The sequence below is a fragment of the Fulmarus glacialis genome, unplaced genomic scaffold (genome assembly GCF_000690835.1).
Source record: "Fulmarus glacialis isolate BGI_N327 unplaced genomic scaffold, ASM69083v1 scaffold1131, whole genome shotgun sequence".
Taxonomy (NCBI): Eukaryota; Metazoa; Chordata; class Aves; order Procellariiformes; family Procellariidae; genus Fulmarus; species Fulmarus glacialis.
In genome coordinates, this window is record NW_009194587.1 from 2,209 (window position 1) to 26,587 (window position 24,379).

The 24,379-nt window shown below is 41.9% G+C and overlaps 1 protein-coding gene across 1 annotated transcript in view; it reads left to right on the forward strand.

Annotated features, from left to right (window-relative positions):
• Positions 1-311: 311 nt before the first annotated feature.
• Positions 312-24,379, forward strand: part of MCTP2 (multiple C2 domains, transmembrane 2) — a gene marked incomplete at its 5' end in the record, with an annotated part of 84,756 nt that continues 60,688 nt past the window's right edge. The window contains 8 exons of the mRNA XM_009587808.1: positions 312-454; positions 1,249-1,325; positions 2,533-2,644; positions 4,647-4,682; positions 13,099-13,263; positions 15,110-15,240; positions 21,944-22,130; positions 23,011-23,104. Of these exons, the coding sequence (XP_009586103.1) occupies positions 312-454; positions 1,249-1,325; positions 2,533-2,644; positions 4,647-4,682; positions 13,099-13,263; positions 15,110-15,240; positions 21,944-22,130; positions 23,011-23,104 (945 nt within the window). The remainder of the gene's footprint in view (positions 455-1,248; positions 1,326-2,532; positions 2,645-4,646; positions 4,683-13,098; positions 13,264-15,109; positions 15,241-21,943; positions 22,131-23,010; positions 23,105-24,379) is intronic.

The following is a 24,379-nucleotide window of genomic DNA, read 5'->3' on the forward strand; positions in this document are numbered from 1 at the left end:
TCTGTCTTTTCCCAAACTAAAATGTTAACTAAGTTACTAAAGAATAATTAACGTTCTTTAAGAATAACATGGCAGAGATCAAGCAAACTATGAAGTATTTTTGTTGCCTGCTTTCAAACAACTTTCTGGTTCTATTCTATAGCTTTCCTGTATGAACTAGCAATTTTTATATAGGTAATTAAGTATATGCATGTATATATTAAATAAATCATTACTATTTATTATTGTTATTTATTGTTTTACGAAAATATAATTTAAGGTTGTGGCGTTACGTGGGGGCATGCTAATCTATTTTTTATTAATTATCACAGGTACAAGTGACCCGTATGTGAAGTTTAAACTGAATGGGAAAACTCTGTACAAAAGTAAAGTAGTCTACAAGAACCTCAACCCAGTTTGGGATGAAACTGTTGTGCTTCCTGTACAGACCCTCGATCAAAAACTCTGGATCAAGGTAAGTTTTAGGTTTAGATTTTTGAAAGATTGGTCAATATTTTTTTAAGCAGTTATTTGCAACTTTAGAAACGTATTGATTTTTATTCAGTGTAGCAGCGTAACATAAAACACAATCCAGTTTAAGAGTTTCAGCAATTTCAAATTAAAATGCACGTATGTCTTTTCCAGATTGTACTCGCATGTTTTGCTTTCTGTCTGCAAAAACCCAAGTTGAAATAAAACTCCTTGACTGGCTACGTTTAAAGCTGTGGAGCTAAATTCTGCTCGCTCTTACCGTGCTTGTGCAAACTCAGTGAAACCAACAGCGGTTTCATAAGCACGTTTTAAGAGTGTAATTTGGCTGGGTTGAACAGAATTATTACCTGGGATGCAGCCGTGACAAGTAGCAAAGCCTTTTCTCATTATGAGTAACGTTACAGTTACCAGAACTGCAAGCTACCAGTTGCGAGCACTAATTGCTAAAACATCTGTAGCCAGAAGTACCTGATTTTTGTGCAGCGTTTCATTATGCTATTGCGCAGAGCATAAAGGAACAGCCACAAACCGTAGCAGAACACATGTCTCTGTTTACATAATATTAAGAAGATACTTTCAAAATGCTGTTTAAATATTTAGTTAAAAATACAAATTAAAGCAGGGAGATGGAAAATTATCCCTGAATTATATCTGGGCTTTGATCTTTCAAATACGAAATTGAACTGAAAGGGCTTAAAATATCTGTTCTTTTATCGGTCGGGATAAAACTGGCTTATGATGTGAAAATTATAAATATTTATTTTATTTTGCTACCAGGTGTACGATCGAGATTTAACCTCTTCGGACTTCATGGGTTCGGCATTTGTAGCACTCGCTGAACTTGAACTCAATAGGTAATACATTTGTTTAATTAAAGGTTGTTAGTGCAGCTTCATTGAGAAACATAAGAAAATAATGAAATGCTTTTGCCCTAGCTTGGAATTTGGCTATTTGTGAAAACTTATTTTGGTAGAAGGGTGGGGAGCGCATTTTGAAAAAAAAAAAGAAATCGCATGAGATAAATCCTGTACGCGCATGTTTTTATCCAGCGTTACGTACAGGATTCAGATCCAACCTGGATGAGTCCCGTTCAGCAGCAGGCGCCCTTTCCTTTTCACGTCTAGGAATAAGAATAAGGGTTTCTATATGCGGCATTGTTTAGGGAGAGCTACACCAGAATAATTTATGGAGGTGGAAGAAGAAAGTGGGGAGAAGATTGAGACCCTTTCTTAGCCCCACGTAGCGCGGGGTGCCTTTTTCTGTGTATAATTGGGCTGGGGAGCGGTTTGCCTGGCTGGCTGCGAGCGCCCCGTTTCCAGCCTCCCCCCGCAGCCATCCATCCCCGCGGCAGCTCATCTGGCCCTGATTTAGTGCGGAGGCAAGCCCTGCGCCTTTTGTCTGCTGCTGCTGCTGCTGCTGCTCGGGCTCAATGTGGAGCTGGAAGCCAGGAATTCAAGTTTTAGTTCTCTCGTCTATACTCCCTTGCTGCGCGACGTTTTTCCTTGGGCAAAATGAGTCCTTCCTGTGCTCCCATGTTGTAGCTCCCACGGCTGTTGTATCTGAATTTCTAGAAACATTAATGAATATATCCATGAGACAGTGCCACCAGGTAAATACCCGCATTCCCGTTTTTAGAGAGGGAACTGAGACACGGAGGGAGATTAAATCCAGGCAGAGATAAGGCAGAATAAATATCTCTGGAGTTGAATCCCAGCCATTACTGTTAGAAAATTCACTTGGATGAGTTTCCCTGTCACTCTTCTTCCCTGTGAAGTGGAGGTAGTGGTAACTTAATTCGGTGTGTATCCGCATATGGAGAGTTATGAGTGTTAAGCAATGCTATATAAACACCACCATGCGTTATTAAAAGGGGAGTATATTTTGTCAGAACTAAGGAGGAACCCTCCAGATTTCCTGTTTTAACATTTAAACTCAATATTGGGAATTTCAGACAAGAAGCTGAAATTTGCACAGCTCAGCGTGACCTTTAATAATGAACTCGAGTTAACTGGAGTCAATAAATGCACGTCTTTTTTTTTTTTTTCTTTTCTTTTCTTGTAGAACCACTGAACAGGTTTTAAAACTGGAAGATCCCAACAGTTTAGAAGATGACATGGGAGTGATTGTATTAAACTTGAGTCTAGCAGTCAAGCAAGAAGACTTCAAGAGAAATGTAAGTGGCTTAGGAAATCAAATTTATAGCTGGAATATGTAGCGGGGGGAAGAGCTGGCCTCATCTTATTTGCTTGGAAACACCACCTGTGTTTTCATCCTCTGAGACTCAATACTGGAATCAAGACAGATCATAACTTTAAAAAAAGCCACGTATTTCTCTGGGTGAAAGTTGCTTAGACATCTGTAGCTGGGCGGTTCTGTCTCGTAGCTGTGACGCGCGCTGCGGCAGTGCTCCCCGTGCGTCAGGGTGCCGTACCCGTCACTGCACCGTGCGGGTTGCTGAAGTGAAGGTGTGCACCGTACCTGCTGTGACTGCTATTCCAGAGCATACTATTTTCTGGTTTCCACCCAGGAGTTTAGATTTTAGCATTTAAAAAAAAAAGATGTGATTCTTTTTTTTTTTTTTTTTCCTTCTCCCGTGTCAATATAAAAATGTATCTCTTTGAAACCTAAAAGCAGGGATTTGATGTTAGGATTTAAACCACACCAATCCTGCAGAGGAGCACACTGGCTGAGAGGAAGAGATTGCTTGTAAAAACCCCGATTTTGCCACTGACAGTTTCTTGACTGAGTCCAACTGACCTTGGCTCCTGATGCTGAAATATGGTGCATTTAGGGATGCTAGAAACCCAGAAGAACCTGGGCAGAGACTGGGAACACCACAACTGAAGCTGATAGTTTTTAAATTTCAGGTCCTGCACGAGGTTTTTTGCTTTTGTTTTCATCTTTTAAGATTCCTATTAGTGTTTTACACAGTGTGGAGCGTATCTGTGTTGGTGAATTCATCCTGCTCCTGGCCAGCAAGGGATGGGGAAAAGCCAAGATCAGGCATTTACTTGGACTGACTTGAAAACCAGAGCTAATTTTAAATATGTGTAATACATATGTAAAGAGAAAATATTCCTACAAGTCTTCTATGTAGTCTAGTATGAAAGTTGCTGTTTACAGCACATTATTGAATTATAGGTATGGAATTCCAGTCTGAATGGGATTATTTATAGAAACGTAAACGTTTCAAGGGGTTGGAAAGCAGAATAAGAAAAAGCTAATATGGGATGTCTGCTGTTCATTATTTATTTTTCAAATAGTCGCCTTTTTGAGAATTGTAAAATCTCAATTAATATTAAGATAATTGTAGAGGTATTTCTACCTCAATATGTGATTATTTAAAAGCTTAATGACAACATTAAAACACTGTTGTTGTATTTATATATCTGTATCATGAGATGGCTTTGATCTGGGATGTGAATTCGCCCTCTAACTTGAACAAGAGAGTGGTGTTGGCACACATGTCACTGGATTGCAAGAAGGGGTGAAGCAAAGACATAAATTTACTTTAGCAAAAAAGCAGTTTAGCCAAAAGAACCTCAGGAATTCTTCTGGGATTTTTAGGAAGGCACAGGCTAAATTGGACCTAGCCAGTGAGACAGAAAATACATCGGTTTAAAGTAGCAGCTTTTGGTACTCTTGGGTGCTTAGTTAACATTCAGAGTGCAGATGATAGAAGAGTTGGTGCACACTGTACTTTTTTTTAAAGACGATGTTTTAAGCCCTCATATTTCAAATGCAAATTGCTCAGCCATTTCCAGTGGAATCAGAATAGTGAAATGGCTCTGTCCACATTAGCACTTAACAGCAAGATGATTTTTTTTTTTCCTTTTTAAATTAGCTTACTGTAGAACCAGATGGCACCAAAAGTATAAGCCATGTTTCTTACTAATGGCTCTAATCCCTCCACTTTTTATTCTTGATTACTTTTTTTATTTCTTCTTTTTTTGGTGCAATGCAGGTATTTTGAGTTTGATTGTTATGTTCCATGAGGGAGGGGAAGTGGATGAACGCAGTCGGTAGATCCAGCCCCCTACTTAGTAATAAGCTTTTCTAACACATTTGACAAACTGCTGTTTGAATTATTTTACTAAACACTTTCTCCATTTTACTCCTTCTCTGTTTCCTCTCTCTGGGTTCTCTTTGGTACAATGGTGGGGACCCGTGAATAGAGATGGTCAAGTCGGAAGAAGCGAACTTCATCCAAGGTAATCCATATTTTTTTCTCTTAAAAAAAAAAAAGTCCCCTCCCAAAATATGTGCCCTCCTCTGAAACAGAAAGAGTAAACATAGGAAAACTCTGAAGTATAGATGCAACCCGTCTTAATGTGGTGGCTGTGATACCCTTGGCTTTTTTGATTCTCCGCCCCCCCCCGCCCAGTGTGATGAGAAATTGCTGCTGTTTTCCTATTGTAGGTGCTATGGTAGCGTCTAGTGGCAAGCGAGAGTAAGACCTCATTCAGCAAAGAGCTGTAGAAAGAGAGAAAAACTGTCTGTACTGAGGAAATGGGTGTAAATTCAACCAAAGAAAGGAGCTATGGAGGATTTGAGTTGTTTAAGGATACCCAAAAGGCGGATGGTAGTTGGTACTGGCGTTGAACACGGGTCTCCTGGATCCCAGTCTAATCGTTTGGGTCGCCTCTCGCCACGGGAGGAATTTTGTGAGGCAGTATTTCTTCTGGTTGCTCCTGTGGGTTTTGAAATTCCTTTTGTTCTTGGGATGGAGACTGAGCAGGCAGTTTTAATTACCAGCAATGTAACAGGATTTCCAAGATCTGTGTGTGGCTATATCTACATAACTTGCTTTCCTTGGTCTTCTGTAGTATCCCTGCAGGCTTCCATTATATTTATATTCCTGTACTGCCCCATTCTTGCATTAGATTTTGACTTGTTCGGGAAACAGACTGTGGCTTTTTATTTGTTCTGTAAAGCTTTAATTTGCTATCGAGTAAATAACAATGATAAAGAAACGGCAGGCCCCAGTACCCAGCTTGAGAGCTATACGGTCTAACTTTCTGAAAAGCAGAATTTGGCTTTTACGAGAACACATATGCGTCTTGATATTTTCCCTATATAACTATTGGTTTGTGCCTAAATAAATTGAATAATTAACCTCCTCTCGTTTTATTCATTACAACTGTGATGTGCAGTGTAGAAGAGCCCACCCCCTCAGGTAGTGTGCCAGCGATATTTTTGTCAACAGAAGTAATGCACAGCCCTTGGAGCTGGTGGGCAGCTTGGCGAGCCCCGGTTCCAGGGGTGGGGCGGCCCTTCCCGCGGCGATCGGCGCGGAGAGCCGCCAGGCATCCCTGAATGCCCTGTGACGGAAAGTGATGGAATAATTGAAGAGCTCTGCACTTCGGTTTTTAACTAAAGCTCTGGAAATTATGTGCCCTCACTCAAACAGTGTAGCTTGATCCCCCTTTTCCTCACGCGTGCACACACAGCTGTCTCTTGACGCTGGTTGGCTTTGGGTCCTGGGAAAGGGAGCCAGGTTTTTAAACTCTGGTCCTTTTTGTCCAGAATAGCCAAACTTCTGTCTTGGTTGCTGTCACTGGAATTTTTTTTTTGGTTGTACCCTATATCTCATTGCATTTTGAATTTTTTTTACATACAGGTTTTTGCACTTTTAGCTGTAAGCCATACTGGCAGGTTATTCAGGTCTCAAGACTCTGGCTTGTGCCTGAGCATCTTTTTAAGTAAAATTAAAAGATGCTGAAGCATGGTAGTTAGGAGAAGTGAAAGTCTTGTTTAAAAGAGGAGGGGAAAAAGAAAAAAGAAAGAGCTGCAACCCTGTGCTCTGTTCTGTTCCAGTCACTAGAGGGTAGGAGAGCTTCAGTTCTTCCCAGGGAAGACACAGTTCATGCTCCAGTGTGATCTCTAAAGAAAAGCTCTGTGACCATCCAAAGGCAGTAAAAATATTTCCCAGCATGCGCTGGAAAAATCTGACAAAGCAGTATTTCCTAGTTTATTGATTCTGCTACTGCACTAAAACACTAGTACTGTACATCAATAACCAGCTTTAGTTAGGAAACTCTGGTCTGTGGAAGCAGTACTAGCAGTTTGTGGCAGAACATAAAGGCTAGAAAGAAAAATTGTGTGCATGGGGAATATAGGTGTCTAGGGAAGGCACGAGAGGTTATGGAAGAATAGCCAGAGAGTATGATGGGGTAGAAAACAATGCTGCTGGACGAGATAAAGCTATGGGAATAAGGGGGGCAGGGGAAATGGAGAGAGCTCTGTAAGGGATACAGAAACTCATCTCTCTTTTGGCTACTGAGCTGACTCTGGTTGGTTGTTGCAGGAGAAAAAGGCCATATACCTTCCATTTGAGCAGCCGAACGGAGACAGATCTAAATTTCATCTCTGTAGGTTTAGGCAAATAAAAGTTTTCTGTTTGCAATGGTTTTCCTGGTTTTTTTGTGCTGAACTATAACTGACCTGTATTGTAATATTTAGCTTTTCTTCTTCTACAAATACAGGAAAATTACTTATTTTAAGGGTGGACAAAATGAATATAACTTTCACAGCTTTTTTTAGTCTGTATTGCCTATATGAAAGAAATCTGGTTATACTCCAATTTGACCATTTTATGTTATCTTAGTGCAGATTTGTCACATCAGTGTCCTAAATGAGTCTTGTCACATCAGTCGCGGGACTCTTGCTGGCTTCCCAAATCCACCCCAAATGGTTAGTACCCCTGTTGATGGCATTAATACCTGATGCAAGCTGGCGAACTGGCGAAAGGGGTTCATGTGGGTGGTTGTGGATACCTTGCACTCTTCATGTGTGTTCTGAGCTCGCTTGCTTTTTGAAGAAAAAGCTACATTTCAGACAGCAACAAAAACAGCAGCAGTACAAGATCTCCAGTCTAGCTATGGTTGTCTCACAGTCATTACAGATAGTATGCAGGAAGGATTTCAGCAACTGAATATTGTCTTTTAAATCATTTTGCTGCAAGAGCTGTTGAACTGGATGATTTAGCTATCTGTTGATTACGCAGTATATATTTTTCACTGCTGCTAGAAGGGAATCATCACACATTTGGGCGGACTCCCAAGACATGGGCAGCACATCCAGATCCCTCATTTTTCATGGGAGCTGAGAACAGCATTGTCCTCTGTGGGAGCTGTCTCCGAGAGTGCAGCTTTATTCTTTTTCTCATGGAGGGTGGCATTGCGAAGGGAAGAGGATACTATTAGGCAGTATTAATATATGCACTCATATCTGTGTATTGGCAAGTTCTCCCCTCTTTTCTGTTTTTCATTCTGGGGCTATCTGGGGTGCAGAGGGAGTTGGTAGCTATCTCTGCTGGAGCCCACCACGCTGATGCTCAGTAGCCTTCTTTATCCCAGGTGGCTTGAGTCTCACCCTGAGTGCCCCGCGCGCTATTTCCAGCATTTGTACAGCTGACTAACCTTTAAGTGTTGAACATCTATGAAGCAAATAAGCAGGTTTGCTTGGGGTGGATTCAGTCCCGAAACAAAAGCGACGCAGTTGCCACCTTGATAGCCTAAGCTGATTGAATAAATTGGCTGAAAGGCTGACCGGACCCAAGTGCTCCTCGGCGTCTCATTGCAGGGGAAAATCCCTCGCTCTCCTGTTTTTTTTTTTTTTCTGCGTGGGCTGTTAGGTTTCATTTTTGCCTGCCTCGTTGTATTGGCTTTCTCCCACAACACCCCGTGGGCAGCGGCGCTCTCCGAGCGTTTTGCGGAGCGGAGGGACTCGCTTGCCACGGGGTCACGCATCGTGGCGGCAATCTCGTGTCGGTTCACTTGCCTTTCTCGCTGCCCTCTCCTCTGTCCCGGGGGAGACTGCCTCTGCAAAATGGTTTCCCTGGCTAATGAGGAGAGGTCCAAAGATTCTTCCTATTTCTGTGTTGTTGTTTTCTCAAACGGCAAATTACGTGGCCCAGTTTCGACGTTGACCTCTTCATAGGGATTGCAGCTGCCTTTCTGTTGTCCTGTCTCATCCTTTTAAATGAAAGATGTGAGAGATGGGTTCGCTTCACACTTGGCCACCTCGCCGTGTCATTTAAATGTACAATTTTTCTGCATCTCTTTATTGCTTCAAAAACAAGTTTGAACTTGGGGCATGTATGTGTGTGTCAGGAAAAGAGACAGATTTGAAAGCAGCCCCGATGCACCAGAGGGGATTCGCTGGGTGCCTATAGAGGGAGATTATATACAAATGGTGTTAGCAGGAGACTTGAGTTCCCAAAGGATTTTGTGAAGCTGGGTCAAGGAGCCCGTTCTTTCCCCTGCAAAGCTCTGGCATTCTTGCTCATCTCCTGTATTTGCCTCTGTGAAGGCAGAATATGGCCCACCTGCTCATTCTTGTCCAGCTTTCTTCTTTAAACCAGAACCAGAAAGTAACAAGAAATTGAAAGTTGGTGTGCGAAGCTTTTACGTTCATTTTGAAAACAGAAACCAGATTCTGAATATGGTATTGTGAGCACTGATTTTTAATTTTTCTGTTCAGAGACGTGGGATGTTTTCTGGGGAAATGTTCTTTCTAAGCAGCAGGGAGAAGAACCATCTTCTGTTCCTCATGTGGCAGGGTCCTGCCCTATGACCAGGACGTACTTTTGCTTCAGAAAAGATTACTCGTTACTTACCTGATGTTGCACAGTCCCTAAATCTGCAGTAAATATGGGCTCTTAGACTTTAAAAACATCTAGTTTGTTTTTTAAGATATTCTTGTGCTTACTATTTTCTTTCTGTCTGGCTTGTTTGAGGGATCTTTTTGTTCAAGTTACTATCCATTTTACAGCAGTGAACTGCTCATAAAGGTGACCTTTATGGTATCACTGGTTATTTGCACCCAGAGCTCAGCCAAAATCAGAGCTCTATCTGGAGACAACCCCTCAAATTCTGCTCTTAAGACTATCTTGATTTCAGAAGTAATGGGGGCGGGGGGGGTCAGGAAGGAATAAGCAAACTTGTCCAATGTCTTGTGCTCGGGACATGTGCCAACTTCCATCATAAAGCATATGTTTCCTAATTTCCAGCCCTATAGCCCAATCCTAGCCAACTTTTCTGTACTTCTGCAAGGCACCTTTACTTTGGTCTGGGACGTAGCCAGAGTGTGAGCTGGCTGACTGCAGAGACTTTACAGGAAAATGTAGCAGGAGAGGTCTGAAGGACCTGGCGTCCCATCTGGGAGCACAGCTGGAAAGAGCTGGGGTTCGGCAGCAGAAGGAGCTGAAGTACCCAAGTGCGGAGGCGTCCGTAGCCTGGGAGGTAGCAGGGAAAGGGAAGAGTTGGAAAGATAAAACCACTTTAAAATTGTCACTGATTAAGCAGTTATGTTCTCTGTTTCTGGCCAGTGTAGAGAGGGGCTTTGACTTTTCTGGTGTCTCATTGAGAAGGCAGGTTAGTGTAGTGCTTGGGGTGGGTTTTTTCAGTGCTTGTTTTGCCCCGAGTAGCTTTGTTGGACTGATGAGTGCACTTCTCTGTGCTCTGCTCTGTAATAGTTTTGCCAACTCAGAGGGAGGCTGTGAAGTGTAATCAATTAACTCTGTGTAAATCAGTTTGAAATGAGTAGGTGTGGAGTATCAGAGAGGAGGTAAGACTTTTAAAATAAATAATGCAATAACATTTTCTTGTCACCTGGGAGGCATTTTCCGTAGTGCAGACTTCCCCAGGCAACACTAAAGTTGACTCATTGATGGTCCAGGTCCATGGGTCTACCACACATCTGGGTTTCCCCAGACATGTTTCCTTCCAGAAACTGTGAGTGGAATCTGAGACACTGCTTGTTTGGCTGGGATTTCCATCAGGGTGGTCAGAGCAACAGCCTGCCAAGTACCCGGGGAGGCTGGAGAGGTGGCCACAGAGCATGCACAGAGCAGGTCTTTGGTGCGCGCGTAGACCGTACGAGGCACAGGAGACGTGCCAGACCTGCTGAGCACACGCTGTGTGGGAATGACCTGGGCACGTCCAGGAAATCCAAAGCATTCCTAATGTGATGGGCTGTCTCACAGGGGCGCGAGGCAAGCAGCCATCCCGGGCTCCGTGCTGCTCCGTTTGGAGAGAGGCTTGTGGTGGTGGCAGAGCTGGGTTGGGGGAGGTGGGAAGCAGACTGCAGTCATCGAGCCTGTGTCGAGGTGCTGCAGACCAGCCCTATGCCCTAAACCGGTTGCAAACATCTTGGCTTCTCTATCCAGTGTGATGCTAGATCTTGTCCAGAAAGTAGCCAGGTCCTGTTAGCTGGAGACCAACATACCTCTCTTCTGAGATGAGCACAGAGCGCTTTTGCAGCTGCGCAGCCATCCAGAAAGGGGGTGCACAAGGCCATTTGCTAGGGGCTACCTGTTTTGGAAGCTCAGAGTTGATGCATTGCAATGTGTGCTCTAGTAATACCGAGCCGCAGGCGCTGATTTTTTCCTGGGACTGCTTGGAATCTGGGCTGGTTTGGGTACCTCCCAACAGTGCTTTGAACTGTCAAGTCCGTGGCTAAAAGGGTGGGGTTATGTACGCTACAGAATTTGGGTAGGAAGACCCCCAACGCTGAGTGACTCCCTAAAATACTGGCCTGGTTAAAAAATGAAAAGAATCCAAATTTGATTTGGAAACTGAGTGATAACAACTGTCTTTCGTGTTCAGCCTGGAAGCTTTGAAAAGAACAGGATGCTTTGTTTTTAAAATAAATTGTAACGCGGATAATAAACTTTGTCTGTTTTTTTTGTGAACTAACATCAAATACCTCTTCCTCCTCTGAGGAAGGAGCCGGGGGGAGGGAAAATCCTTGGTCCTGAAGCAGCGAGTACATCACATCAAACATGACTATGTTAAAGACTGAAATGTTCAAAGTACAACCGAGATAGATAAAGGCTTTGATGGGAAGTGGATATTTCCCAGGGACATTACAAGCAATAATCCAGATGTTATGGTGTAATGCAACGAGTGTCCATGGATAGATGGGGAGCTCCAGCCAAGCAGCGCCTGCTGTAGGCCTTAGCCCTCCACTCCCATGCTGTTACGCCATATGGAAGCAATCTCCAGGCCCCTTTAATAGCCAGCTTTGGATTCCATTTTCACAGGGCTCATAGAGCTAAGTGGAGCTGTTTTATGGACAAGTTAGATAGAAGCCTTTCCAAGATAAACATCCAATTCGAAATTAGGACATACGAAGCTGCAAAATTATTTTAGGGCATATTTCATGGAAGCACTGCCATTTTTCTAAGGCGATTGCCAGACTGTAGAATGCCCTTTGATCCCTTGTGGACATTACTCCCTTTTTTATAAAAAGGATTTTGAAATAGTTCAGTGTTTAGGGAGGAATATATCTGCCGGGACTTTGAAGTATGTCCATGGGAACAGTCATGCTTTAGCTTTTTGGCCTAAAAGACGAACTTTAAAAAAAAAAAGTAAAAAAAGAAATTACATTGCAGCTGGATTTATGAATCAAAATCTCGTTTTCTTTTTAAAGGTAGGAATTTTTAATCAGCGTGCCAGGAAAGCCAAACGGGGTGTTTAAATAGAAGTATATTAATATGCTTGTGGGATTCAAAGAGTTGGGTATTTTAACCAGTAAAAAGCGAGTAAAAAATTTGTGAGTTCACCACCCATGATTTAAGAATTTTGTTGCTGGGTAATTGATCCATAAAAAGTAATCTTCAGACATCAGGTGCTTTTGCAATCGTTTTATTTAGCAACAACATTTCTTCCTTGCTTTTAAAGCTAACACGTCCTGTTTTAAAGTGACTTGTGAAATCTTCTCCTCCGTCTTGCTCCCACCTGTATGTGACATGATTGAAGCGCCGAAGTGTGGCGAGTTAAAAGTTGCTTCACGAGAATAAAATATGGCAGGATTTTTACGGCAAGAAGAAAAGTATGGCCTTGAGTTTTAATGTTTCCAGCTCACTCCCCCCAAATAAAGGCCTATTTAATCATCCTCTGTCCAATAAAATATTGCCAGTTAGCAAACTGTTAGCGCAGCCATGCTATGTAGGATGAAGCTGCGAAGGTAACAAATGCGGCTACCAGGTAACCATAACTCCAGATAAAGAGCCTGATGGTGTCAGTGTTTTTTTAGCAGGCATCGGTATTTTTGATTCGTGAGCTCGGTTTCTGGAAGCAGGAGCTGCAAAGGCAGCAGGCGAAGAGCTAACGCGGGCGACAGGGGGTTGAGTGATTGAGGAGGTGGAAGGTGCGTGCCGAGCCGTTCACCTGGCCATAGACTTTACGGTTGTGGGCTGTCTCCCCAGAAAGGACAGACCTGTGTTTTATAGACGTAGCTGGAGATATTTAGGAGTTTAGTTTCTCCCCTCTTCCACCTCTCCTCCCTGTCACTCTCCTGTGTCTCTCCCTGAGCCAAGGTAACAGATTGCTCTCAAGGTCTGCTCTTGCCAAAGCTCAGCCAGGTTAGCTGAAGTCAGCTTCTCCGGGGGTTTGAGCTAACCCTGCTGATTCTGCTTTGGTGCTGAGCATCGTCCCTTCACGGGGCCAGCCGTAGTGCGGGCAGAAAATCCATAGCACCTTTCTGCCCTCCATTCCTTCCTTATTCCTAGGGGGTTGTGGTACCCCTCTCACTTCTGGTGCTTTCGTATCGCAGTCAGTTTGAGCACAAAAATGTGGGTTTGGGTGTATACATGTTTCACGTCACTGACTTGCTTTTCAGTCGAGTTTCATGCGGAGCGTGCGACTCTCCGACTCTTTGCGCAAGAACCAGTTGTGGAACAGGCTGGTCACCATCACACTCTTGGAGGGGAAGAACATCCCCGGAGGGGGCTTGGCAGAGATTTTTATTCTCCTCAAACTGGGAGATCAAAGATACAAGAGTAAGGTAAGTATTAAGGATTTCCTTAAATTTGCTGAAGCCAATAAGGTACTTGGTGTTTCTTTTACCAGTGTTGCTAACTCAGATGGAACTATTCTTGAATGTCTTTTATATAAGTGAGATCAAAACCAGGAGACCAGATCAGGGACATTAACATTTTAGTAATATGTTTTACATGCCAATATAGAAATAGGAAGTTAGGAATATTGTGTGTATCTGTTTTTGTGCATTTAACATACTCATCATATTGATGGATGTTTGACATTAATATGAAATGAAATAAAGCTACATGCATCACACATGCGTTTTGTTCTCTGCCAATACAGAAGTCAGGTTTGCAATGTTAGGTATGCTGGAAAAGCAGACCTGAAATGGTTCCCAGTGCAGGGCAATTTTTTTTTTTTTTTTTAAAAGCACCTTTCTTGAAAAATATGTTACGTATAGCAGACACCCCCCCCAACCACACAGAATATTCCATGGTTTTGATTTGAATTTTTATTCTTCTATGTTGTGTTTACTTGTATCCAGTACCGTTTCATGGGAATCTAAGAAAGGAATGGGGTTCCCAAAGATATACATTTCATCTCCAAAGTCTGATAAGGAGAGGGGCTATAATTAAAATAATACTGTGCTGAGAAAGCAAGAGCTCTGCATGTCATGAACTGGAAGTGCGGAGGGAGGAGGAGGAGGAGGAGGAAACAAACACCCCCCTCCTGTACGAACTGTACAGAGCAAGTTCACAGAACATAACGTTCAGATGTAGGCGCATCTGAAACCTGCACTCTGTCCCCCACATCGGACTTCAAACCCAAGGTCATGATACAATGTTTTTATTTGGAAAAGCAGCTTTGAAAAATAACAAATGGGTTAGTTATTTTAGAATAAATATACGTTATTCCCATTAAAATCCCTTTTTATGTTTCTCTTTAATGGTCCACAGCCTGTGTCATGAATCTGCAAGACTGCACTGTTTGCAGTCACAGAAAATTAAAAAGTTTAAAATGGGGAGTCAAGTACAACGTTGTTTGCAGTGAGTTAATTGCTTAGTATTTCTGTCTGGGGTCCAGCAAAAGCTGGGGACTGCTGCCTTTACACCCTAACAAGACTTCAAATTGGCAGTACTTCATGTTCTTTCCTGGAGTTTATTCAGCTTATGAAGTACGATCTCTCATGGTCTAGAAAAGTGGACAAGGTGGGAGAAATCTCAGTCATGGTCCAGCTAGTCCTATCTCCTCTTCTCTCAGTGGCCACGCTGATGTTGATGGTGGGTAGTGTAGTGTGATATGAACTGCAAGTGATTTAAGTCCCAATCCGGTGAATACTCAGAGTAACCTGAACACATGAACAATCTCACTGAACTCAGAGGGACGATTTACAGATATCAAATTAACTGCATGTTAATAATTTCAAGGCTGCTCCTTCTTTGCCTATATCTTAATACAGAAGGGTAAAAAAAATGCTGGTTTGGGTTCCTGAGTTCATTCAAACCTGTTTTCAGGTGGTTGTCCTCAAAAGGTTTGTTCTTGACTTCTTCCAGTGTGTGAGTAGGGTCAAATGATGACCATGGTCCACTGAAAGTGGAGCTGGTGGATCCACCTTGCATTTCAGAATTTCTCCAGCCATTCATTCACATCACGCTTGCATATTTATCGTTTTTGGGACAGAGGAAAGAGATTTTTTTTTTAAGAAAGAGGAGGCTTTGCATGATGGGCCGGGGAGCTTTGGTTGGAATGACCATAGTACTTGATGCCCTAACATCCGGCCTTGTTCTTATAGAAGAATTGATATGTGCTTTGCTGTGGAAATAAGTACTGTTTAAGAAAAGTAAATATTATAACTGCATGTTTTCTAGACACTGTGTAAGAGTGCAAATCCTCAGTGGAGGGAACAGTTTGATTTTCACTACTTCTCTGACAGGAAGGATATGTTGGACATTGAGGTCTGGAGAAAGGATAACAAAAAGCACGAAGAGCTTTTGGGAACGTAAGTTTGGTTTGGTTTGGTTTTTTTGGGGGGGGCGGGGTAAGTACAAAAGATAATGTGATTTTTATTATTGTTTTTAAAATTGATCAATTTATTTTCATTACCAGCATCATACTGTATGTTTCTCTCCTTATTCCGGTCATGTCCAGATGTCTCTGTAAGGGTATGTTTATTAAAACCTGTTTACTGGGTAACTGATTAACCACAACCTGAATGCAGAGACACCCAAGCTGCCTCTGCACGTGCTGACTGTAAAACTCAAAATACCATAGGAGCTCAGTGGCAGCCGTTTCTGGGAGAGCCGGTGGCAGCAAGCAGGCAGTACTTGTCTGCGTTTGCAGGGTGGTGTTGCTCCAGACCCCTTGGGCTCTGCAGGGCTGATTTGCTGCTTCAGGCTGGTGGCAGCTCGGGGATCTTTGTGCTCTGTTTGAGAGCGGCACTGGTGTCCCTTTTCTCTTTGCACCTTGGTGGTGTGTTCTTGTAGCCTTGGGTCCTGTTACCTGGGTTCGCTTTACTTGGGTAAGCTCTTCCCCGTTGCCACAAAGACTGATCTCTGTGGGTTTGGTGCCCCATGCTGTTGCATGAGCTCATGTTGTTTGAAAGCATCATTTTCAGGGGTAGCCTCGCAGGTGATTTACCCATCTCCTGACCAACACTGGATTTTGTCCCACTGCATTATTCCATTCTGGCATCAAATTCTCAAGTAATGATCTTATGCCACGTTAGCAGATGAGACTTTTTGTGGGGTAGCAGTCAAGCCTCTATTTTAATTTTTTAATGGGAATAGAATATGGTTCCTATCCTTATGTCCTGCTCTTTACCATCTTATTTTGTATAGTATTAGTTCAGTCGTGGTTTCCTAGTAGTAACTGTATCTTCTTCCTTCTTTTGGCTTGCAGCATTGTCACCTAGACCCTTCTCCCCAGACTGCATCTGCACAGTTGGCTACATGCAGCAGCACCAAGAACCATTTAATTTCCTAGAGCCCCTCTCGGGTCTGCCCGTGCTTGTCCGCTTGCAGGATCAGTGCCACAACCTCTAAATTCTTAGGGGCAGGGATCCTGTCTGCAGTTGTTTGCTGTTCTCACCTGGCGAGGGTTTCACAACTTGCTGACTAAATAACAGTAACCCATAAGAACATTCTCTTACTTTAAGCATTCAAATAGTTTGAAACTATTCACTGAAAAGAACAATGCCCTTTGGCTCTACAAATGTTTGTGGTTTTGCAGAGCAGGAAATGCTTTCTGGCTGAATGCTATTGCTCATCACATGGAGAAGTGGCTGAAGATGAATCTGTTCCTTCCATTCTCACAGTTACTTTTATTACTTCTGATATTCTGTTTAGAGTTAGGAAATGTCGCAGTGTTTGCAGCTTGCCTCTGTTCAGTCTCCCTGATGCTGGAGCAATTCTTCCTTAGGTTTTTTCCCCCCAGGTTTGGTTTTTTTTTCCCTCTATTGATTTCTGGCAGGTGGTGTTCAGTGTGGAAAAAAATTATCGCAAAGTGCTTATTGTATTATTAAAGATTTCAGCACTGGGAAAGCCTGTGTGTGTTAGATTTACCTTCAAGTTATTTTTGCTGTCTATGGGGAGAGAAAATATTACTGTTGTTGCCTTAAGCACAGCAAATTCTCTGGAGCATCAAAACAGGAAAAAATTATACTGGATTTTAAAGAGCAATTGCAAGAATAGGTAAACGCCAAATGCATAATAACAAGCCTTGTTGGTACAGTGTGGAAACTTTTGACACCCAATAAATAATACTTTATGAAGGGTTCAAGTGCAGTCTAATCTGGAAAAGGATTCTGTAGACAAAACAGCATTATGAGGTGCCATGTTTATTGTCTCCATGACTTCCAAGTTGAGTTTTGAGATTTCTGGATTTCACAACATCATTGTAAGGAAGATTCTTTAGTAAAATGTTTGTGGGTTACATTTGGTCATTACATACAGCAGTACAACCCAGCTGCCCTCAAATAATTTGCATGGTTTTAAGGAAGAAGCAAAATTTGCTGGATCTTAATTAATAATTCTGTGGTCAGTTTGTGGATAGAGTTAGGATAGAGCCTCAGGGCCATGTAGGTTGAACTGTGCTGGTTAGACCCTTAAATATGTCTATATCTATATCTTTTTTTTTTAATATTTAAATGAAGTTGAGGAGATGCACAAGCTAGAGTCAGGTCTGATAATCCAGACTGCTGAAGTTTTGTGGAATAAAGACATCCGTTAATTCCTTTAGACCCAGGATTTCATGTAGGATGGATGCCTTACGCCCCTGGAACATGGCTCTTCTCCCAGGCGTAATTTGGTTTCGAGGTAAAATATTGTTCTTGAAATAGGACCTGAAGCATCTGTGGAGACTATGGAACATGTAGAATAAGAAATGTGTTGGACCTCCGGTACTAAACACTAACACCTGGGGCTTTTGTCTGCTTCTGAATTAGTGAAGAAACAGTCGGTGCGATTTCATGTTACCCTTCTCCTATCACGAAATGAACCCTCACGGTCAGCGCACATCGCGAGCTAAATTATTACGTTCAGCCTGCCTGCGTTCTCCTTAGATTTTCAGCTGGATCCAGTTTCTCTTCCTCGCTTAAAATACGGCAGCAGAGGGTGGTTCAGCTGCCAGGGTCCAGCGCTGAGGGGTGGCTGTGTTTTGGTGCTGGATGAAATAATCCCTCTATTTAGTCTGCACAGAACTGTTAGTAACGTGTATGAGTGCTTTTTGTGTCCTTTGGGATAAGAGGCATGCTATAAACAGGAGATGATGTTAATGTATATTAATAAACAAAGGTGTTAACGTGTGCAGAATTTGTCCAGGCAGAGTTAAATTGTTTATGCCAAGTTGTTAGAGAGTGTTTCTGCATTAAGGGATATGTTTTGAAAAAGAGATGCTGCAAAATGTTGGGGTTTTTTTTCTTCACGTATTTACCTCAAGAAAGAGGTTTTACAAAAACTGCTAGACTAAGACTGTGAGCTATGAGATTGGAGCACATCCAACATCTTTATGATGAATGCCTCCAGGAAACAGTGTCTTTGCAACAAGAAACAATCCTTATTTTAAAGGCCATGCTGTTGGGATGGAGCAGTAAAATCTACTCTGGCTGCGTCCAAACCTTTTTATTTTATTTAAATTTCACCAAGCTGTAGGAAGAATCAGACAACCAAAACTTATCTGTAGAATAAGTCAGAATAAGACCTGATTAATTGTCTCCCTGACACCTGTGGCATTTGAAATTCCTTTCCAAATATTAATCATAGTGCATCTTCCTGTATACCGTGATAATGATTCTGACCTCTTTTGTGAAGGGCTTTCAAGAATTCTGCAGGCGAAAAAAGTGGCAATGTTTTGTGCAGAGTTTTTCATATGTGTTTATATACATTTAAGGATACTTACTCATCATAATTTGATGAACTGTGGATTAAGTAATAAAATACAACTCCATAATTACTGGTGAGAGGCTAAGCCCAGCACCTTTTAGTGAAATTTCAACATTTGATTGCCTGATAAAGTTAAATAATTTAACCCCGAATTTTCTGTGTAGTGTTGTCAAGTAATATTTCTCTGCAAAATGAATTTAAAAGGGGGGGGTGGGGAAAAAAAGTTTGGCAGCTAAAGATGAGGGCTGTAAGTCAAAAGAACAGTCTTAAATGAAAACTAAAGCTGTGGTGTAATCCTCTACGGGACTAGAGGTCAATATAGAGGTGTAGACCTAAATATTGATCAGGAGGAGGAAGGAAAGCATTTAATTAATTGTGGTTTAAAAAAAAAAAGTGATACATTTGTGAGCACAATGCACTCTTAACTTACAGAACTGTATCCCCTATAGATCATGCATATAGCCATGTGTGTGAAAGATTATACCTGAATTTAATATGTAATGCAGCAAAAGATGACAACAAGCAGAGCTATCCTATTCTGAGATAGGATTACTATGTTGAGAATTTAACTCAGGAGATCATTTGCATCACCTAAAATACAAATAAACTGAGAGATTTTGCCCTTTGCAATTCAGATCAGGCAACTTTTGAGCAAAAAGTGGATTGCCTCCATTAGTTTTATACTGTGCCCATCGCTGTAGTCTCTTTAGCACTTTCCTGTGAAATAATTATCTGTAATAAGGTCTTAAAAACAGAAAGCTGAGAAAGAAGGAAAGGCGAGGGTTTCTGTTTGAGGAGGATGGGGGAAGTAGTTTGGAAATCATTAGACTCATTTTAATAGTGTGGAAGTGTTTGTGTGGAAACTGCTGAATTTATATAGTAAATTGAATGTCTAATTGTTTTACCAAGCTGCATTCTTTGCAGTCTGATCAATTATGTTGTATAACCTAAATGAAACAGATTGTCCTTTTTTTTTTTTTCTTAAGCCTTTTGCCATTTGCGAGTGCAAATGTGGATTTTCTTTTCAGTTCCTCAAAAGAAAATACAGAGGCATACCATCACCTTGAGTGAACACAGATGTTTTAAGGAAGTTAGTTTGCACGGAAATCAGACATGATTTGAGGAAGAAATGCTCATAGTCCACCTCCTGCTGTTTTCCCCTCCGCATGTGCATCCCTCCTACCCCCACGCCCTTATACTCGATCTTTTCTTTGACCTTTGGCTAATCAAATTCTTTTAATTAAGGGAATTCCAATTTGCCAAAGCTAGCTAGAATTGTATTTAACTTTGCCTTTGAGATACGAGAGATTTCTGAGGTTATCTATCGGTGGGAGATGCACCGTTGTCTGAACGAATTGTCTTTTCTCTCTCTTCGCCCCATGGAAAGTTCTTAATATAAAAAGCAAATGCAGCTTTTCCCAGTTATGGCCTGTGGTGAGTGGGTGGTGTATGAAATGCTGATGTGGGAGACTGGCCTGTGTTGCCAGCTGAACCACAGACCAGCTGGGTGACCCTGAGTCAACAAAACAAGACCAAAACCGACCCAAGATAAGGATACATTCCCCTTTTGCACTGATACCTAAAGTATCGGTAAAACTGCTGCAGTCCGAGAAGCAACTGTGTTAGTGCAGCCAAGGTGATGTTGACCTCCAGTGTGGAAGTGATAATGTCTTTTTCTCAGATGTTTGCCTTTTTTGTTGTTGTTTTGTTTTCCTTTCTGCTGGATCTTCTCTTGTTATGTCTTTCTGAAGAGTCTAGGCGTAGCAATGAGCTTTAAATGCAACCTCTCACATTTGGAAATTGTGTTGAGAGGCAGCCTACGCGCCGAACAGTGTTGGTACTCTTCCTGGTTTATTTTCTTTCTCTTTCAAAGCACTTGAAAGCAGTTAATAAGAGTAAACTTGCAACCTGTTGTACGTTCAGCGCAGTGAATAGCAAAGAGCACACTTAAGGCAAAGTCATCCCCATTGATTCTGGTCAGAAGACGCTTACACAAAGAGCTGTGTTTTAATACACGGAGCTACTAGATGACTTACAAACTCATCAGAGCAATGACTTTTACTTCATAGCATAGTTTGTTGGGTTTTCAGGCTGAAATGTTTTGGGATTTTTTTTTTTTCAGCCCCCCCCCCTTAGCATTCGCAGAAAATAGGCTGTTAAGAAGCGGAAAGCATGCAATTTATAGCAGATGGGTATAAACTGCTCCAGCTCTACTACTGGAATGGGATCAATCAGGAACACTACATGCACCATTTACCCAGAAGAAACCCACCTGGGGGAACCCTGTGGAATTTTAGCCTATTAAGACAACACCTTAACAAGTTTAGTTTAAATAAAAACTTGTCGGCAGGCATTAAGTGGAGCGAAAGCTCTCGCTCTCCATCACCCGCTCACCGTCCCTTTGAGAAATGTGACTCCCCTTGCACCGTGGCAACAAAGCTTCTCCTTCCTTGATTTTTTTTTTTTTTTTTTTTTTTTTCTTTTTTCATCTGTAACTTTTGTTCAGCCTGTTCTTAAAAGCCAAGCTCCACGGAGGTTCAAAAAAGTTCCACTCCATTTACTGGACTTCTAAATAGAAGGCATTTAGCCGAGCCAAGTGATTAGGCTTTCTGTTGCATTTAACCGCTCCCTTAATGTATAACTGGCTGTCTAGTGATCTCTCTCTGCTTTAGCCCATACTCATCTTTTATTGTTGTCTCTTTATGAATGTTTCTCTTTTTTTCCTCCTCATTTTTTTTTTGGGGGGGAAGTTTCAGGTTAATGATACATATTATGTGCAGGGGTTGGGGGGACTTTTAAGACAATCCTTCCCTTTGGGAAATAGAACAGTACACTGAAAATGTAGCTCTAGTAAGGCTTGTAAAGGAGATTGGGGCATACAGTATAATGTAGCATAAAATGGAGTATGTGACTTTAAAGAAACTAATCTATTTTAGGCTAATGTTTTAAATTTTGCGTTCGCCCCTTTTCTTTTCCCCCAGGTGAAATAAAATTGCCTTTCAAATCCATCGCAAAGCACAAGGGGATTTTAGAGGGGAAGTGAGGCAGGCCAGAGTTAAGTTTTCCTACTGTACTTTCAGCCCAAACCTTTTACCTCTGCTTACCAGTAGGTGAACCAGAAAGCAAAACTAGCAGTAAGTGCAATAGAAACTGGCTAATTGGTTTCCCATGTTTAATTCTGAGATGCTTTTTTTAGCATTCTTTCCATCCTGAACAAGCAGTAAGTTTTGGTGCCTGCTTGCTACTGAAATCAATGTAAATGTTGCTTTATTTTTTTTTTCCCCAGCTCCTTTTTCTCATTAACCCTTGGCAATGTCTTTCTAGGTGCCAGGTTGACATTACTGCCCTGCCGACGAAGCAGACCAATTGCTTAGAGCTGCCTCTGGAAAAACATCCGGGGTCCCTGCTAATGTTGATTGCTGTTGCCCCGTGTACAGGAGTGTCTATCTCTGATCTGTGTGTCTGCCCTTTGGCAGACCCCGGTGAAAGGCAACAGATTTCACAGCGTTATGTGAGTTTGCTTTTTTTTCCTCCTCTAGTTATGAAAGTAGTCAAAATGCCAGGGGAAAAAAAAAAATGATTTGTCCGGTCATAATAAGACATCTCCTACCAGAGAAAACTCTTACATGGAATAGTTATGTTTAGAATGACAAGGAGATTGGCAGGGCAGATAGACCCAAGCAGTTTGGCTGCTTGTATTTGTTGAGTTTTAAACTAATACTTTTATTTGCAAACTTGAATTGTATTAAGAGATTATCATGGGGAATGAGACACGCTGAATATCACAGAGAGATCACAGTATACTTAGCTTTCTTTCCTCCTTTGGGGAGGATATGTTCTGGACTTTCAACTGTTGGAAGATAAAGCCATACGGTGGCTTCCACGCCTCAATCCTCAAAAGCTGGGCAAGAAGGAATAAGCGCGTATCTCTCTAAAAGTGAGATACTGCGCGAGTATCTGAGGCATGAGGAATTTGAACGACACAGGTCAAACTTACTTTTGAGAACAGATTCCTCATTCCTGACTGACTGTGCTGCCTTCCTGATCCATGCTGTTTCTCCAGGTCTACCTATGTCCCATTTTCTGTTTTAATTGGCGGGTGATACTTGCATAAACACGCAGGGCTCCTTTCTGTCTCCACCATAAAGTTAACGTGTAACTTACGTGAATGGAGAATTTCCTAAGGAGCGGGTAGCCTGTGAAGTTGTGACCCTCAGGGTCTTGACGCAATGAGGCTGGGATAGTGGAGATGTGTTTATGGGTATATCAGCTGCTGAACTGAAACACCGCAGAAATAGCAATGGATAAAAAAACGTAAGTCGTTTAGTACAATGTTTTCTGTTTCTTATGAATTACAAACAAAATATATTTTTATGCTTTCCTCCTTGCAGTGTATAAAGAATTCCTTTCGGGACATAAAGGATGTTGGCTTCTTACAAGTCAAAGTTTTAAAGGCAGTGGACCTGTTGGCAGCAGATTTTGCAGGTATTTTATTTCTATTTTCCAGCATATGATGCTATAATATATTGTGAGTGCCATACTGTATTGTGAGTGCTACTTCGACATTGTGCAGTACTGTCAGTTGATCAAGGAAAAGTAGATCTTCTCATCATTTCCCCAGTGGTGAACTGCGATACCAAATGGTTTTGACTCCCAAAAGTACGTGGGAAGGTCCAGTGGATGGAGATTTGATTTCCCCTTTAGATCTGAGCGGCGTGACCAATAACTTCGCATGGTGTGCTGTTGTATTTTCCAGCAGAAATACGTAAAGTAAGAGTCGATATGAAGTCAAGGCAGCTTCTCCATCTTTTATCGGGTGCCTTGTGAGCTCATGAATGAGACTGAAGGATTTTCGGGGCATCTGACGCGGTGCTGAGTGTGTGGGTTTGGGTGGTGCTGCAGGCTGCCACCTGAAAAAGAAAGCTTGCCAGCGATGGGAAGTGAGTGCGATGGTTTCTTTTACAGCTCGTTTGAGGCGTCGATTTGGTATGATCTTTTTGGCACTCTTACTCCCAGAAAAGGATGGATTTTCCACTGAGCTGTATCTCAAATTGTGCTTGGTCCTGACAGCAATGGCCACTAACACCTTTTAAAAATACAACTTTATATTGTTTCTCCAAGGAAGGTCTAGGGAATTGATGCTTATCTGTAGCGACTGCCTGGATATTATTATTTTTATTATCAACTTATCCAGAATTCTGGAGACCTTTTAATTCCCCTCTGTATCTTGCAGCAGCTCGTAATTCACAGACAGAGCATTGTGTGTTGTATATTTGCTGACATAGTCTTTTTTTTAAGATAACTTGTTGATAAAGGCAGGAAAGATACTAGAGAGAAAACACTCTTGTCCCATTCTGTGGTATTCATGCCGACATTGTAACATACGAGAACGTTGCTCCTGAAATAAGGACCAAAGGAGAGAGCCCAACATTAATCACAATACTGTTTGAGTTTCAATTCACTGCTTAACCGTGCAGTGGAAAAAAAAAGTTACTGCAGACAGCAGTACTTAAAAACCCTGAAGAACTTAATTTGAAAACAAAGAAAAAACCTGCCAATAACGAAAAGTAGCTTGTACAGAAATGCATTTCTAAATTGACATAATGCATACATCTATATGGAATTGAGAGTGTAACTGCACCGTACTTAACAAATTTAATAAGAAGTGTACCACAGCAAAGCAGAACCTTTGGCAAACGGCAAGGCTAGGGATATCTAGAAATATCTGAGGTTTTAATATAGACAGTGACCAGGGAAAGA